At 40.8% G+C, this 17733-nt stretch overlaps 1 protein-coding gene across 2 annotated transcripts in view; it reads left to right on the forward strand.

Moving 5' to 3' along the window:
• Positions 1-17733, forward strand: part of LOC109968295 (ephrin type-A receptor 6) — a 160197-nt gene that overhangs the window by 129140 nt on the left and 13324 nt on the right. For both annotated transcript variants that reach the window (XM_020614458.1, XM_020614459.1), the window contains 3 exons: positions 935-1097; positions 4766-4874; positions 15377-15447. In XM_020614458.1, the coding sequence (XP_020470114.1) occupies positions 935-1097; positions 4766-4874; positions 15377-15447 (343 nt within the window). The remainder of the gene's footprint in view (positions 1-934; positions 1098-4765; positions 4875-15376; positions 15448-17733) is intronic.

A 17733-nucleotide genomic window follows, 5' to 3' on the forward strand; every position in this document is an offset into this window, starting at 1 on the left:
GATTGAAGTGTTTTTTGCCCCCAGCCACCCCCTTCTTTGTTTTTTTGTTTTTTTTTTTACTTTCTTTAGTTCTAAACCATTCAACTTCAGCGGACACTAAATGTTATCTTGCCAATCCATTGTCTGCTAACTGCCATAAAACAATAAAAACACAAAAACGGACACTGGGCAGCAATACAAAAAATATTGAAATGTCACAATCTCACAGCCGATATTGTGACATTATGAAGTTTTAGGCTGTGGACCAATCTAGCTATTGTACATTTTCATGTGAGACTGGGCTGCTTATCATCATTATTACTATTATCATTATTGGCAGCAGCAGTAGTAGTAGAAATTCAGTGTGCGCAGTTGGCGTTGCAGCAATGTTTCAATCACAGCCAGTCACATCAGCTCCTCACATCTTATCAGCCAAAGGAGCTTCCAAGCCATTGCTCCTAAAAGATAAAACTTTTTCATGGAGTTTAAGAGTCCCAGGGCAGAAATAGAGTACATGCTGTAGTACCCATTATAAGATTATAAAGTGCTCCAAATATGTTTCCAAGTATAGATAATAACCCGTTTAAAGCTGAATGGACAATTCATGTCTGCTCCCTCTGCACAGTTACATGCATTATTTTAGAAGACAACAATATGCAGTACTGTACAACTACAGTGACCAGTAACTCCATAAAATGTTTTTACAGAATAGAAACTTGTTTGTTATGTATGTGCTTTTTTGATTTGAACCCTCCATCACTTGTAGAATGTGGTTAGAATCAGTCCCAGTAGATGGATGTGCAGTCAGCTGCCATAGTGAAAGAGACGGCAACTGTACACAGATTGTCAGTGCAAATTGAAATCATGTAGGCGAGCTTGCTCATCAGTGAGCAGATAACTGTATAATTGTTTAGCAAAATCTGTTCTTTGGATCACCTTTCATTGTGTCCCACAGGAGCACGAGCAGTTGAGCTACTCGTCAACTCGCAGCAAAGCTCCCAGTGTGATCATTTCAGGTCTAAAACCAGCGACCTGGTACGTCTTCAGTGTACGCACACGCACAGCAGCTGGATACAGCTCCTACTCCGCTAAATATGAATATGAAACTACAGGGGACTGTAAGTACCATCTACAGCACTTGTTTGTGGGCAGGAATACATCTGTCTGTGTGTGAATGTGTACTTCTGGTGATGACAGTGTTTTCTGAGCAAAACAAAAAGATAAGGAAACTTCTCCAAAACATAGTGCTGCTCCTTAGCCCTGCAAACAACTAGGTCAGGACTTTGATTTGGGGTTAAGATCATAATTAGCACTGGGTTTATATCAGGTTAAAGGATAGAAATGCAGTTTTGCAAAAATCATGTTGAATAATGGCAGCACACAAAACGGTTTATTCTCACCCCAATCCCAGTGTCCACACTCACAGAATCACAGATTTTGTGGCACGTCCCTGCTGAGTGAGGGCTCAAGGCTGGCCCACTGTGAAATCATCATGTGAGTGAGGTCTCTCTTGCCTTCATTTTGAGCCCTTTATGCTCAATTTCCATAAGTCAGCATTTCTGCAGACTTTACCCTGAGGGAATCCCCCCCCCCATTTCATAGCGTTGTGATGTTATGTAAGACAGGAAGTGTAAAAAAGGTAAACAAATGCCATAAAATAGAGATAAGAAAAATGACAAATGGTAAGTGAACAGTCATTCTTGTGTTAACTGATGTTATTCTAATGTTTTTGTATGTTGCTTTGGACAAAAGGATCTGCTGAATACTATAACTTAAATACCCTATATTAAAAAACGTAAAAAGCTCTAAACGCCTAATAGCTAGAACCATGACATCATTGGCGTCGTCACGATGATGTGATAGCTTAAGTGAAAGCTTAAGTACTGTCCCATTCCTGTTCATACAATTTTCCAGTCCTGTTTTACTGGTGATGTCATGAAGGTCTTTGAGGGTTCAGGGTTTGAGACCTTAGGGAGATCACTGGGATTGGGCCTTAGCGCCAAGTTGGGATAAGAGTCAGCCATCCATCCACTGTGTATGGAGAGGGCTCATTTTCAAGACAGTACATCACAGATAGAGATGCCAGCTGCAAGCAACAGTTCAGGGTAAGATGAAGTTTATAAAGCCTGGAGCAGCACCAAGGGCAGCCTGCTTTAATGGCACAATAGCAAATAATAAACCTGGATATGAGCCCACGAACAGGAGCAGCAACAGTAGGAGGCCAACTAGTAACTTTTTAATAAGATCCTGGAACACATATCCAGGAAAGGACACTGAACACGTGCAGCCACAAAATCACAAGCACCGGCACATCACATCTTCACTGTCATGTGTCCGTCCTAGCTGTCGGGTAGTTTTCAAATTTAATCAGAATTGTTAGAAACACATGTACAGGAAATGTGGATGTCGGAAGCACAATTTGCAGCCTTCAGCTTACTGTACCACAGCCTTGAATAAATTACTGTTCCAACCCATACTAGGCCCTTATTGATTTCTGATTGTGCTGTTCTTACATTGCACAAAACATTTGGCTTCAGTTTATTGCAGTATTAAATCAAATTGTCCTTTGTTTAAAATGCTCTCCAAAGCTTGTTACAGACCTAGATTTTATCCCTTTAATATAAATTTCTATATTTTTTAAAGGTTAAAGCAGGCCATTTCCTATATTAACTGTATTTTCAGCAGAGACTGAAACCATCAACGATTTACCTCTGTTCATGATTGTCTGTAAATCTGCCCCGGATTACGCCGATGTTCAAAAACAATTCAAGACATATCAGAGAAAGACACTTTCTTCATTATGAAACTCGACTAATATTTGTTAAGAATATCCAGAGATCTCGAACCGGGCCCCTTGACTCTTGCTTACTTATTATGAGTTATAAGTTCGAAGGCTTTGAGACATTATCTTTTGAAAATCCCAAGGTCTGGTGTTTTGTAATGAGGAAACAGGTCACCCAGTACAGCTTTCTGTTTCCCTGGTGTGTTTTTAATCATTCTTGAACAACAGTGGAGGTCTATGGCACAGACAAATAAACTAATCCAGTTCTGAGAGACTGACAGACATTCATCATGACTAAAGGCAAGTCACTGTTGGTTTTAGTCCATGCATGGGGAGTGTTGAAAATACTATTAAGCAGCAGTAGCTTTTCTATAGTTCTATAGTATATTTTCAACATGTATCCAGTTAAAAAAGCGCACACTTTCTTAGAGTGAAAAGTGATATATTCAAATACACCACTGCTTTTTGGTCACTGTCTGCAGCTGGAGCTCCCATTGCTATCACACTGCAACGAAACATTGACCTCTCTGCAGTAGGAATTTTGTATGGGTTGCATTAACGACCCCTAAAGCTCTGAAAGGCCAGGATAACCGTGGCAAAAAAAAAATTGAATACAATCTGACAATACAGCCTTGATGTTTAGTGTATTTTGTGTGTGTGAGTAGTGGCTTTATTGCAAGTCTACTCATAAAATACAAAGGTCCAGCTGCCCTTTTATGTCAGGTCAGGTATTGTTGAGGGGTGATTTGGCTTCATACTGGCCCTCTCCCTTCCAAAGCTGCAGAGCTTTATCTGCGGATCAGACAGTGCTTGGCCAAGCCTTTGTACTGCCTGGCCTTTTATCTGGAAGAGAAGGCAGATTTGGCCCCTGTCACTCTCTCCCTCTCTGTCAGTCTGTCTGTGCACCTGTCAGTCACTGTCTCATATGCTCGTCTGTCCATCCGCCTGTGTATGTTTGTCACTTCCGCCTCTCTCTTTCTCCTCTTGTTTGTCTTTATCTCTCTCCTGTCATCGTTTTCTCTCATCCCTCACCTCACATTTTCCATCCTGCCACGTGCCATCCCTCGCTCTGTCTCCACACATACTCACACACACACCTCATTACAGCAGCGTGAGATGACAGACCCATCTGCTTTGTTAGTGATGTGTGTGCGAGGCTGACGGTCAGGAGAAATGTCTTATGCGATCTGGCCACTTTCGCTGTCTCTCCCTCTGAGTGGGCTATAATTGCTTGTCAAACGCACACGCTCACATTCTTGACCCCACCCACCAACCAACCCTCCCACCCACACACGTGCTCTTGACTTCACGCTTAACATACCCACATACTGGGCAATATAAACCCACATGAGCCTCACTCTTTGGGCTGGTGACCACGCACCCTGATCTTCAATTCATAGTCATTAAGCGTGAAATATTATAGAAATAAGTTTGGTAATAGCAATCATCTTTCAATTATCTGGGATTCGTTAGACTTGTGACAAGAGACAGAAAGGGGAAAATCATGAATATCAAATGGGACCAATTTAACTAAATGATCACGGACTACATCACAATTTCATGAGTGAATAACATTAATTAAACAGCAGCAGGCATATAAATCATTCCAGTACGAAAGTTAACGGAGGGTTTTTGTGCATGACAAAGAGCTGATCAAACATCTCTCTGTAATATCGAGTGATCAAAAGAGCCTACAGAGTCTATGTATGTTGCACTGATGGAGAGGAATATTTAAAATGGTACTAAATGGAAATGTGCTCTTTTTTCTCATTTTATCCTGCCTACCATCTAATTTACATACCTCTTTTCTCTCCTTACTGCTTTTATTCTCCTTACCTGCTCTCTATATGAAACTTCTCATCCTTTTTCCTCCGCACATTGTTTTTCTGTTCTCCCTTTCCCCCACATCCTCTGGCCTTTCTTCTTTTTTGCTTTTTATTCCACATGTTCTCACTGTCCAACCAAATTACTTTCCAAACATTGCCCATTCTCCTCCACCTTCAGCGTCAGACATGGCTTCTGATCAAGGCCAGGTGCTGGTCATCGTCACAGCCGCGGTCGGTGGCTTTACCCTCCTCATCATCCTCACCCTCTTCCTCCTCATCACTGGGAGGTAAGATGATTTGATATATTGGTACAATTGTTGGTTTTTCTGACTATAACCATGAGGTGTCCGTTAAAGTTTACTGTAATGTCCCATGATGCTCTAAATGCTGCTGCAGACACCTCTGCATGCTGACTAGAACAGAGCCCTGAATGAAATATTAAATAGTGGCAGATTTATTCAAAAAGTACTGATGCTAGCTTTGAGAACTTCACATTGGTCTAACCCCTGTCACTTTTAAGGCTTTGTTGTGCTTTCTTACTCAGGGTGAATGTGTACAGTTTCCATATGAAAATATCTGCCCCTATGTGTTGTTCTGCAGGGCGTAGACAAATAATGTACTTTGTCAATTAATTTGCAGGACTTGTTGGTCTCTACCCTACCCTAGTACATCCACATGGGCGTTTTTATTTATATGGCTGATTAGACCTCTTGCCAGGACTGAGTGGGTGCACAGACCAGTCTTAATTGACATCTCTTTCACTCACTCACTGATTTTTCATGCATCTGTCAGGGCAGAGCAGTTTATCAGGCTTATCACTTGGTGGAGTTTTGCTGCTGACCTTTCGCTGAAGTAATATTTGTCTCCACTCAGAGAGGTGGTCTAATCAGCCAGACTAACTCACATGTGAATGGATGTGCAAAGCCTTAATTGGTCTGAATGTCCCCAAGATATCACTACCATTCATCTAAATTCAATTTTTGTGTGAGACCAGGTCAAACTATAAGTGGAATGAGATTTAGGCTAGACAGCTAAAGACGAGTTCTTGCGAAACCCAGCATTTACAGTACTTTGAACCTCAAACGCAGATAACTTGTTCTCCGCTGTTTGTCCCACTTGCCCCAAATAGCCTGTCATCTCCATAGCTGTGTTTTTGTCAAAATGTCTGCTGTTTTTGGCTGGTGAATGAACTTTATATTCCTGCTTGCACCTATCGCTTCATATTTCTTGGCTTGCACAATATTACCTCCTGTGCACTGGCAAAACCTTTCACTACAAAGGTCCATATTACTTTGCATCAACAGCTGCCCACTCAGGATACCCCTGAAAGCAAGAGATGCCAAAGTCATTTGGAGGAAATATAGGCTGGTGTTAGTTTTTGCACAGGTGTCTTACTTGGATCTGAACTTAGAGAAATTAAAAACATAAATGTGCAGGTGAAATTATGGTGTTGTATTTAGGCTCAAAATAAGTCTCTTCATATATATTCTGATGATGATTATGGTTATTATATTCCATTACAGAAGATTTGCTGCTTTCAGCCCATCTAACCAAAACAAAGCACAAGTTGAGTAGTGAGGCACTACACAAACACACAAAACACACATTCATAGAAATATACAGGGACATACTGAAAGGCAAATACAAGTCTGCCCTCACACTGAATACACACAATCAAAACGTTCCCACACACACACACACACAGCAAGTCTGTTTTTCTGTGTGTAGACTTGCGTTGGTGTATGACTGTAAGACTGAAATCAACAACTGGGGCAAGAAAAAGATTAAACTTTATTTCAGAAATACAGATGTATGGCAAGAAGGCAAGGCAATTATGAGGTAAATAAAATATTCAGTGTTGTGAAGCTAACTAAAGTAAAGTAAAGATAAAACGCAATCCAATAAAGAAATGAGGGAGCTAAGTTGTGACTGGTCCCCAGTATTCACAGCAAATGAGATCCATTCAGTAACAGATCAGACTGTGCACACTGCTGCTGCTTGTTGTTTTGGTGCCATCTTGAAAAATATGCTCTTGATGTGAGTCACATCATCCATAGATTACTGAACACTGTCATTTGGGCAATTACCAGAGGCAGAAAACCCTAGTTTGCATAAATAAGATGCGTCACCATGGCAGAGATGAGCAAGTGGCAAATATCAGATTTTATATTTTAACAGAGACATTTAAGGTTTTCTCTGTCACATCAACACAGCCTGACAGACACATTTACTAAGCTTTTTGCATCTTGTTTCTTGTGTCTTGTGCATAAATCTGCAAACTGTTTCTTGCCAACCTCAGTTTTGGTGAACTGACACACATATCTGATACACAAATTTGCGCCGCAGACCAACTGCAAATCATCTTGACAGTGCTGACCTTTGTGGAAGAGTCAAAAATGGAGAAATGCTCCTGTCTTATTAGTCATGTTGCACCACATGCTTTCACAGTATTTAACCCTTCTCTGTGAGAATTTAAACTGTTCTGGAGAAAAGAATAGTCAGTTAACAAGCTAGTTAACTCTGGGAGCTATTGCGATCATAATTTTGACTGTCTAGCATTTATTCCCAGCTGGTTTGAATGTTAGCCCTTAGTTTGGCAGCTACAGTAGTTCACCTACGAATTCTGTGATGTCAGCAAGCTTCCTATTTCACAAGGACACACAAATGAACACAAAATATGCCTCTGTCTCTAATGTAACTATCAGTGGATCTCTTGGTTTCAGCAAGAGTGAGAAAATATTTAGCGTAATACTTGAATTCATAAAGATGTTTATGTGAAAATACAATGGACACTGGATTTGAGCTGTGGGTTAAGCAAATAAATCTGACATTATGCTGTTAGATTGAGCAGTGAACATCACAAATATAAGATCTTTTTTTTTTAATCAGAGAAGGTGCATCACTTCACAGGGAAGGCCTTAATTGGTTAACATGATTCTATTGTCAAAGCAGTTTTACCTCCATCACCTTTACAAACAAGCTGAAAGCAGTAATTTTATTATAGACATTTACTGTACAGTACAGTATTTTTCCAGTTTTTGTGATGTCATTTGGTGCTGGAGGGTCTGCGTTCCTCTCACACACACAGGTGCAAAAGCTAAAGCAAGCCAGGCTGTTTGCATTCTTGCACAAGAAGGACCTTTATATGCGGATCTAGCTAAAAGCAGTCACAGTACAGGAGTTGGTTTTTTGACTTTATCACAGTCTGTCATATCTGTGATGCTTCTGGCCTGTGTAGGAGGGACTTTCACTCTTCTGGTTTTAAAAAAAGATCCAAATGTACTTGAGCTGCCTGAGAAAGATGAGAGCTTTCAGACACACAACACTCATAGATGTAAGGTTATACAACATTAGTGAAGTTATAAGAGGACCTGCTGTATGAGTAGTTTTAACACCTGGCTGCTGTAAAAGCTGCCTAAATTTACATCCACGCTCATATAAAATCTGAAGGGTTAGAGCTTCTATCAGCAGATCTGTCATGATTGCACACCCTCGCTGCAGAATTTTACTTTGTCTACTTGTAACCATTGAAGTGTCATGCCTGCAACTCTTTATCATTTTCCTCATATTCTTTAATCCCTCATTTCTTCTGCAGCAATGAGGATTGTCATGGTGAGGTGACTGTTAGGGATGTTAGGGTAAGAGGGGAGTGGTTTGAATTATAGTCGTGCTTTGATTAGGGCTGTGGGCAAGGTTGTTTCACTGAGGTGTGTGTGGGTGTGGGAAGTGCTTGTGAATATGCAATGAAACAATACTGGCAATAACAAAGAGAGCAGTGGAGGAAGCCAAGGTTTATGTGTGTGATAACAGTCTTTATGTGTGTGGCTCTTTTCAACATGAAAGCCAGTGAGACAGAGGGATAGGTGGATAAAGGGGATCAGAGGATAGGACTGGAAAAGACTGATAAAGGCGCATGCCACCGTTTTTGTAATGAACAGCTTGACCCCATCAGCAGAGGTCAACAGTAGCTTTCCAAATCCCCCTTTTCTTTGTCTGCTAGTGTTACCCATCATGTTATCTGCTCTGTCTATCAGTGTCCAGGATCCCACAGACTTCACTTAGCCGAAGCCCAGTGTGGAAATCTGTGGCTTGTGGCCCTCTGACATCTGCTCTAGTCTGGCAACCTGGATTATGTTAAGTCTCCAAAGAGAAGGAGGCTCATCTGTGATCACATGAAACCACACACACATTTCATGCAAGCAAGCACCGATGCACATGGTTTCTCCACTAGTACGGTGGTGGCATTCTCCCCCCTAACACATCCAAGCACAGCCTGGATTATCCCATCATCTCAACGGTTTATTTGGACATACATTTCTCCCTACTATTCAGGGGATGTTGTTTTTGTTTATTAGGACAGTTACAAAGGAGGTAACACCTTTATCTTGCAGGGGTTGGACAGACCTACTGATGTAATGGGCCCGACCTACTGATGTAATGGGCCCATCGTCCTCTTTGCCAGCCAACATATTTGTCTATAATATATTTTTAACCAGTAAAGATACTGACCACAGGTTGACCTCTGTCAAATCTTGTTGTCAACACAGTGCAAGGCAATTATGAGCCAAACATCTCAACATGAAACCTCAAAAGATGCTCATAAAACCACAGAATATCTATGGCACAGGTTGTGACAGGCAATAACATTACTTCAGCACCATGGAGGGCGCAAGTAAGTCACAGTCTCAAACAAAGCAACAAACAGCTTCAGCACTTTGAGCATGAACTCTAATTAAATCAGTAATACCAGCGTCAGTTGCAACGACATGCTAATGTTAGAAAGTTTTTTAGCAAACACAGAGTACATTAAGGTGTATTTTCTCGGTTTACCTTACTTTCTGACAGATAAACATACAAACAAAATGTTTACTCGCATGTGCTCTAGTAGGTCTGTGTACATCTGTGATTGTGCTTTAAAGATCAACACAACAAAGTGAGCTCCATAAACCAGCTGTCTACAAGTTGATGTCCATTCTTCTCTCCTTCCCAAACATAACAAATGACTGTTTCTGTCTATATCAATATCCTGTTCAATACAAAGTAGGGTGAAGATGGAGAGTCGGGCCTCGTTCATACAGTACTTGATGACTTTTGGTCAACTAAAACTCTGCTCAACACTGGCACTGGTGACCGGTATAGTCTGAAAGTCTCGTGGGTATGCATCATGCATATCATTAGAAATGAGAAATGCCAGGACAGAGGCAGTGTCAAGATCCATAGACAACACATTGTGCTAAAGGAGGAAGCTCTTCCTCCACCTCCTGGCTCGGATATATTCTCAGAATAAAAATGTGCGAGAGAAAGCATTTTGTCTTCAGGACCAGCAAGGTCAAAATGTTTCAGGCTGCGCATGGAAAACATTGTATCCAACTTCCTAAAATCTGCTAAATGATTTTCAAACTGCTCCAAAAAAAAGGTTTAAGCAATTAAGTCAAAATTTTCCTGCTCCTCCTCCAATATTTGAAACCTGGGAAGGCTTGAGGTCAAACAGCGGTGCAAGCTCTCTAGAGCACAAAAAATAATTCTGCATTACTTAGTGAGCATGCAGCATCCAGTGATATTAAACTGAGTTTGTGTGAGCAGCAATGCATGTAGAATGCTTCATCAGAGCAGTGTTGTTTGACCTTGGCTTGGGGACCCTTTAACATTTAGGCCCAGCTCAGTGATCACCTTTAGCAAGAGACTGTAAAATACTTCAGCGCTGGTTCCTGGCAGCTCTTCAAATTTCACAAAGTGTTCTACACTGGCGCCGGTTTCTGTGACATATCTCAGCAATAATGAAAACTGATCCATTCTTGTCATATCAATGGTGGAGTCAACAATAGCAGAAAAAAAAAATTGCTGCTTTGATTCTTGTACAACAGCTCAGCTCAGCGTCTCCCTGGCAAGAGCCTCATTCAGTTCATTTTGCCGGTGGTTACTGGTGTATGTTACTTTCTTGTTGGCTGCAGGTTTCAGGTGCTAGTCTAGCACTGAATCATAATGGTCCAGTAATTTCAGTAACTCAGTGAAGTTAAACTAGATGGACTGTGTATGTGGAGCTCCCAAACTAGCATGCTCTCCTCTGCCCATGAAATGCCAAACCTTGCCGGGCCAAGGATAATATTGCATCAATCAGTCGGCATAGGACTCTCCCGTCCTTCTCCAGTCACATTGTCTCTGCTCTCATCAGTTTTGCAATCACTGTGTTATCCCGACTTAGTCAATAGTTAGTCATTAAGTAGATTTATTCTGCCTCACAGTGAGCTTTTTATCTCATGTTTTTGAATCTCCTCTTTTTCTTTCCTGTACAATGACAAGCCTAAATCTAGGTCAGCCCAAACTTTACTTGTAGAGCACAAACAAGCAACAGCAATATATTCAGTGGGCACTGGGTGTGTAAAATAACCATGTGATGTGTGCAGAGTTGTCTAATATGAATATTATATCTAGGTCTGAGACTCAGTGATACAGTAAGTTTTCAGTATTGTATAGGCCATTAAACCAGCAAATTAGCTCTTAAGAGGCACTGCATTACTCCAAAGAAGTGAGCAAAATGTGTCCTCAAGCAGCCAAAGGGCTACAACACCACTGATGGTGTGCAGACAGGTTTCAACAAAGCTGTGACGCTTTTGTCATGGGTTTGTTGTCATTGTTTTTAAGGAAAATGTCAGATGCAGTATAGGCTACCGATAGGAGTAGAGTGATCCTCCACTATGGGAACCTAATGAGCGGTACATCTCCTGCTTCCTTTAACCGGCATAACCTTGCAGGTTGACGTGGACCATGCTGCTTTGTTTTTCCACCGTACTTTCTCTGTGTTCGTCTTTGCTTAGAGGAGAGAGAGGCTGCACTTTTCTCTCTCATACACACACATAGGAAGAACAGAGGACCTGAAGGATCACTCCATAGTACAACAATCAGCCAGTAACAAACTGTATGAGCAAACAGAACACAAACTTGTGGAAATCAGAATCAGCTTTACTGGCCAGGTGCATCGGACACAAGGAATTTGACTTTGTTGTGACGTCTTCACCACTTTGCCTGTGGTCCACTCACTGAAGTCCACGTTTTACCTCTAAACCAGTGAGCTTTTTTTCAGTCATCTCTAAAACAAGGTGGAGTTGTCTTGAGGAGTGACAGTGAAGAGAGGATTCTCCACAGAAGTAACAGCGTGACCAGGAGAGGGCGGACTCTGTCACTGTTGGGTGTTTGGGTCAAGCATTTGGGCTCTGCTCTTCAACTTTAAAGCCCTTTTAAGATGCTCTTTATTATATAAATAATAATTTACCCTGTGAGTCTCATGTTTGAATTAATGCCACCTTCATTTGTCCTTAAAAGTCAGGACGACAATCTGTCTAGGTAGGATTTCATAATATCTTCTGTCCTTCACAGCTAAATTCTGAAATAAATGCCATCCCATTAACAGAACAGAGACCTCAAGGGTATATACACAGAGGTGTGAAAATCATGTCCCTTTCCTCATTTTAAGAGCAGTAAATGTATCACTTATCTTATTCATATAACATCGCTGCCAAAAAGAACTGTGAATGAGGACCTTAGGTGGCGCGGTGGTTAGCGCTGTTGCCTCACAGCAAGAAGGTTCCGGATCCAGTTGACCTGGATTTGGCATGTTCTCCCCATGCTTGTGTGGGTTCTCTCCAAGTGCTCTGGCTTCCAACATGCAGCATAGGTTGATTGGTGTCTCTAAATTGCCCGTAGGAGTGATTGTGTGTGTGAGTGGTTGTTCGTCTGTGTGTTAGCCCTGTGATGGATTTGCGACCTGTCCAGGGTGTACCCCGCCTCTCGCCCACAGCTGGCTCCAGCCCCTTGTGACCCCGTTTGGGACTAAGCGGTATAGAAAATGGATGGATACTGCTTTGCTGTAGTTGCTGTTTACTGGAATACCAGTCACACAGTACCAGCAGTTTCATTTCCTGTTTTGTGATTTAGGTATGTGGACCTGTTGGTGTACTGTAGGTCCTGCTGTCATTGTTACATCTATATAAGCATTTTGGTTTCAAGTTCTTCTTTCTTTTTTCAGATTTTGTTCATCAAATTTGCTTAATATTTCAAGTAAAGTAGGCTGTGTTGTTCTTTGCCATGGATGTGATGCTGATATTTCTATTTTTTTGACTTTAGAGTAACCTCCAAGCATCTATTTGGAGAAAAACCTTCTGCGGTCTTTGACAGATGCTGTCATCTATTCTGTCAGCTTTGCAGACTTTATTTGGCAGCATCTTTTTATCAGTCATTGGCTGGCTGTCTGTGTCTCAGCGCCCACTGACACAGTCACACACACACACACACACACACACACACAGGAAGACAATGGTATTTTTCCATTAGTGGGTGAAAGGGTGGTACCTGCTTCCTTACTTTAGTTGTGTGATGAGAGAACAACATTTCATTCTCTCTGGGAGTGCCTGTTCCTCAAAGTTAAGTGGATTCATGTGTATTTCTCAAGGATCTTGATTGTGTGTGTGCATATGTAACTGTAGCTAGTCATTCCCTCAAGGAGATTATGTTTTTGGTTCCGTGTGATGGTGAGCAGGATTATGGGCAAACAGCTGGATGGATCAGCAGCATACTTGGTGCAGACATTGGTGGGGATCAACCATAGAAGTGTTTAGATTTTGGGTGAAAAAGGTCAAAGGTCACAAAAAATAATGACACACAAAAAAATTTTATCTTTGACATGGGGCAAGATTTTTAAAAAATTCATGTCTTCATCAAAAGTTATTGAACTCATTCTTTGTATATAGGGTAGCAAACCAAGTTTCATCCAGATCTGTTAACATTGAAAACCCCATTTAAAGCATATTTTTTGCCATAACTTGGCCTGTAATGAAGATAGAACCCTGAACTGTTCCGTTAAGATCCACAGTATAACAGCTTATCATACCTTAGAAGATGATTCGGATCTGATCTGGATTAAGGATTTTAGGACACATTTTATGTTGTTCTGGGTCTCGTTTTTCACAAGGGACCAGTTTGCATGAGTGAATGTTGTGCCTTTCGGAGGTACATGCGCTCTCTGAGTGCTCTTGTTATATTTTGTTTATCTTCAGAAAACAACCACCCTATCACACAACCTCCCTCTAATCGAGTGCAAGGCCAGACTGTCACTGTTTGTGCACATTTTTCTTCAGATGATAAGGTCCAGTGATCAGTCAGCCTTGTAAGATTGTTTTGTTTTGATCTATTACAATTACTAAATCTGTGAGCGATGGTGTTGTCTCACTGCTGTGGTGTTTGACCCTGCTCAGTATAGGGTGTTTACCAGAAAACATTAAAGCCTTCATGAACTGGTTACATCAATGTGTTTTTATGAAAATCTTATTAACTATAACTTACTAATGTAGACTGATTACATATTACTGCACCTCTTTCTGCATGTACTCTTACCATGTGGTTAATATCTACTCACTTCTCCCTTTTTCTCCAAACCTTTTGGCTGTTTTTCACACATTTTAGAAACGTCACATAGCAACATATATAAACCTTTTATTTGCTGCCACATGTTACATTAAGTTTGTACAACTGTCAATTTAAACTTTAGGTGACAGTCAAACTTTTAGCTTGTTTCTTAGTGCGAAGCTGTTAATATACCACACCCAGTTTGCAAATGGGTGTTTGTGCACAGGTGTCTGTCAGTGGTGCAAAAGTGTGAGAAGAAACATAATGACAAGTTACATCTTTTATTTTCACCTCTTAACTGATGTCAAATGATTGTCACACACAAACACTGGGATTTTATTTTCACCTCTTAACTGCAAATGATTGTCACACACAAACACTGGGGCCATATTTACCTTCTTCTGTGAAACCTTACACACAGAAATGTAAGATCTGTGTTAACACTGTGTCAAGCTTCCAGCTAGTGCGTAGCATAAATGGATAGTGGTTGTCTCAGTTAGTCCATAATGTGGCACTGTATCATTTAACATGATCCATATCTGTAAAGGAGAGTGTAAAAAATAACCATAATAATACATGTAATTTTACTCATGTGCACTGCACATCACTGAATCAACAGCAGAGCATGTTGATCTCTTTGGTTAATCAGTAATGACCTGTTTAAAATGCATTCAGGCAAATAGTTAATTACAGAAAAAGAAGAAGAAGAAAAGAAATCGCTTTGTCTGCTATTACAGTGGGCATTTGTCTTGTTTAAAGCAGGACTATGTACAGTAACATTAGAAAGAAGAAATAATACATTCTTCCTCTTCCAAATAAAACGTTTATAAGGAATATGACACAGCCTTGGTTAAGTCAGTACATTCAGTGTTGCAGTCTGGTCTGGTTTGACCAGCAGCATGCAGTATAGTGCTACGTAACTGGTAATACCAAGTGGGTTTAGTCACTTGTGACTTACATTAGACTGGAGGGTAGTGCGTCACAGAGAAGCATTGGTTTTAGGACAGACATAAAACATGAAGTAAACACACACATGTTTATGGTTTTCTGCTTGTGGTCCCATCCCAGTTGCTCTGTCAGGTCACCTAATGATGATGCCTTTAAAGCAACTGGTCCAAGGGAGTCTTGGGAAATTAAGGAAAATTCAGTGTGCTATTATTCTGTAATTACTACTTGTGACCATAGTGGCTGCTGTGCAATGTAAAATTTTATAAGTGCTCATAAAAACAAACTCCTAATTCGAGGCTCCTTCAGGGCCCTCCCTACTGTATGCATGGATCCTGTAGTAGGTCCACTATTCCCCCTTATATAACAAACCTGTACAAAAAGTAATATTACACATTTGAGGAATATCCCCTTAATGCTGTCATTCAATCTGTGTGTTTTCCAGGTGTCAGTGGTATTTTAAGGCCAAGATGACCTCAGAGGAGAAAAGAAGGACCAATTATCAGAATGGGCATGGTAAATCAGATCAGTCTACCATTCTCCTCTCCTTGTTTTGTTTCTCTCTCTTTCACTTGTTTTGGCATTTCCACAAATTTCACATTGCAATTTGAGTCATGGATAATCATTTTCCATGTGTATTGATAGTGGAGGAAATTTACTCAGTCTAATTTTAATAGAAAGTAAAAATTTGTCTGGAACATTTAACGATATTTGTGTCGAACATTGCTTTTGCCAGAAGGCACCACCATTTGATGAGAAGTTGCCAGGTTTTAGTTTCTGAGGTGTGTGTTTGCCAACAAGCAAAGCAGAGATGAAAAGAATTTTTGAGTCACAGTTAGCAGCTAATAGACTAGCCACATGCTCTTCTCTTTGCATTCAATATGCACAGTGTACTATTGTGTGGGTCACTGTGCATGGGAATGATAGATCCCCCCACAAGCTTTTACAGAACATGAATATAGTGACTTAATACTGTTCCAAATGCTAGCGAGAAAACAAGTAGAGAACAGGGTATCTGCATGATGGTTTCTTAAAGGATACACTCCCCATACAATGACTAAAACCGACAATGAATTGCCTCATGGTTAATGTCCATCAGGGTGTCAGTCTTGGATTAGTTCATTCGTCTGTGCCAGAGACCTCTGTTGTTGTTCCAAAAGGATTAAAAGTGAAACACGTGGCTGCAAGAGGTGACATATTTTTTCATTAGCAAATTCCAGATCTGATCATGAGGTGCTAGTGAAATGTAAACAAAGCTGAGAGCGTGCGTAAAATCTACCTCATAAGCATCTGACTCTGAGCTAACTTCAGGAAATTATGGCTGCATGGAGCCTTTGGGGTTACACAGTCAGGTTTCTGGTTTTATAATGAAAAAAGCATGTCACCCAATGCAGCGGTGTTTTCGTGATGTGTTGTTAAATCATTTTTGAACAGCAATGGAGGTCAATTGCACAGACGAACAAGCTAATCCAGGACTGACAATGAGTAGAGGCAATTCATTGTCGGATTTAGTTTATGTGGAGATTGCTGAAAATGCTATTAATATAGAAAATGACCAGCCTTATCCTTTAAGACCTAAGACAACAGAGCAAAATTCTTTAAAACACCACGGTCTGTCTCCCCCTGCTTCCTCCTTGTCTTTTTCTTTTCTTGATGACTATTGATGAAATGAGAGCTATAAGTTGGGAAAAAAATAAGAAAGTAAGTGAAAGTGCACAGAAAGACGAAGATTGGGGCAAGGGCATGTAAAACTTCAAGAGGAGAAACAGAAAGGAGAGAGAAATGAGGTGGAGAGCAACCAGGTGGAAAGACAGAGAAAGAAAGGAAAGGACAATGAGGAAAGAGGAATATTTTAAGAGGACAGTTGGATTCAGGCCAGAGGCTCAGAAAAAAAGAGGAAAAGGAATACACATCAAATTTGTTTTTGAAGTTGACTAACAAGCTGATTTAACTACAATTTATCATTAAAGCACACACCTTATAATTGAGTCTGTCTCTCCCTCTCTCTGTGTGTGCGTGTGTGTGGTGAAACTTCCTACCTCCTGTATCCGGTCTGAGGTCTCAGCAGCGAGTGCGGTGTTAAGCAGAGACTTTGAGATGAGAATAGGGTCCTCTGGGTTTTGTTGCTGCTGGTTCATGCATCAGACAGTTGATTGTTGTTTTCTGTTTTGTGATTCTGTATGAACCCCTAAAGGAGAAACACAGCTTTTGTCTCGCTCTCCTCCACTGGGAGGTTAGGGTCGGAGCCAGAACAGCGGCAGCCTGTTAAAAGATTCACTGACTTGCTCAAGGACACTTCAGCAAGGTGGATACTTGCTTTAGTAGGGGCTAAAACCTCTCCCTAGTCAACAGAGGATGGACAAGCTTTTGGTCTGGGCACATGTGTGTGATCAGGGTGATGTTACATTCTTGCTTTGTACAGCCTTGTTGTACTGTAGCAGAGAGAAGATATCAAACATCAGACAGGGTAGCTCCCCATCAGTAGCTGTAGGGGAATGTTTCTACATTTCTGAAACTAGATGAAGACTGCAAGCCAATTTTCTATGTCATCTTCTGCGATGCACTGTTATTACAGTGTGGTACAACTAACTAGCTTCTCATCCCGTCTTAACTGAACCGTAGAGTGTTAAGGTGGTAGGGTATTCTTGAGTATGTGGGAGGTTTGTTCTGTGCAGCTGTCTTATCGTAATTGGATTTCCTTATAATATATAGAATATACTAAACATTAGCTATACACAGATCTGTGCTCCTCTAAATCTTCATATGTCCATGTATTTTTTTAATCAACCTCATGATTTCTGT

The sequence above is a fragment of the Monopterus albus genome, unplaced genomic scaffold (assembly GCF_001952655.1).
Source record: "Monopterus albus unplaced genomic scaffold, M_albus_1.0 scaffold146.1, whole genome shotgun sequence".
Lineage (NCBI taxonomy): Eukaryota > Metazoa > Chordata > Actinopteri > Synbranchiformes > Synbranchidae > Monopterus > Monopterus albus.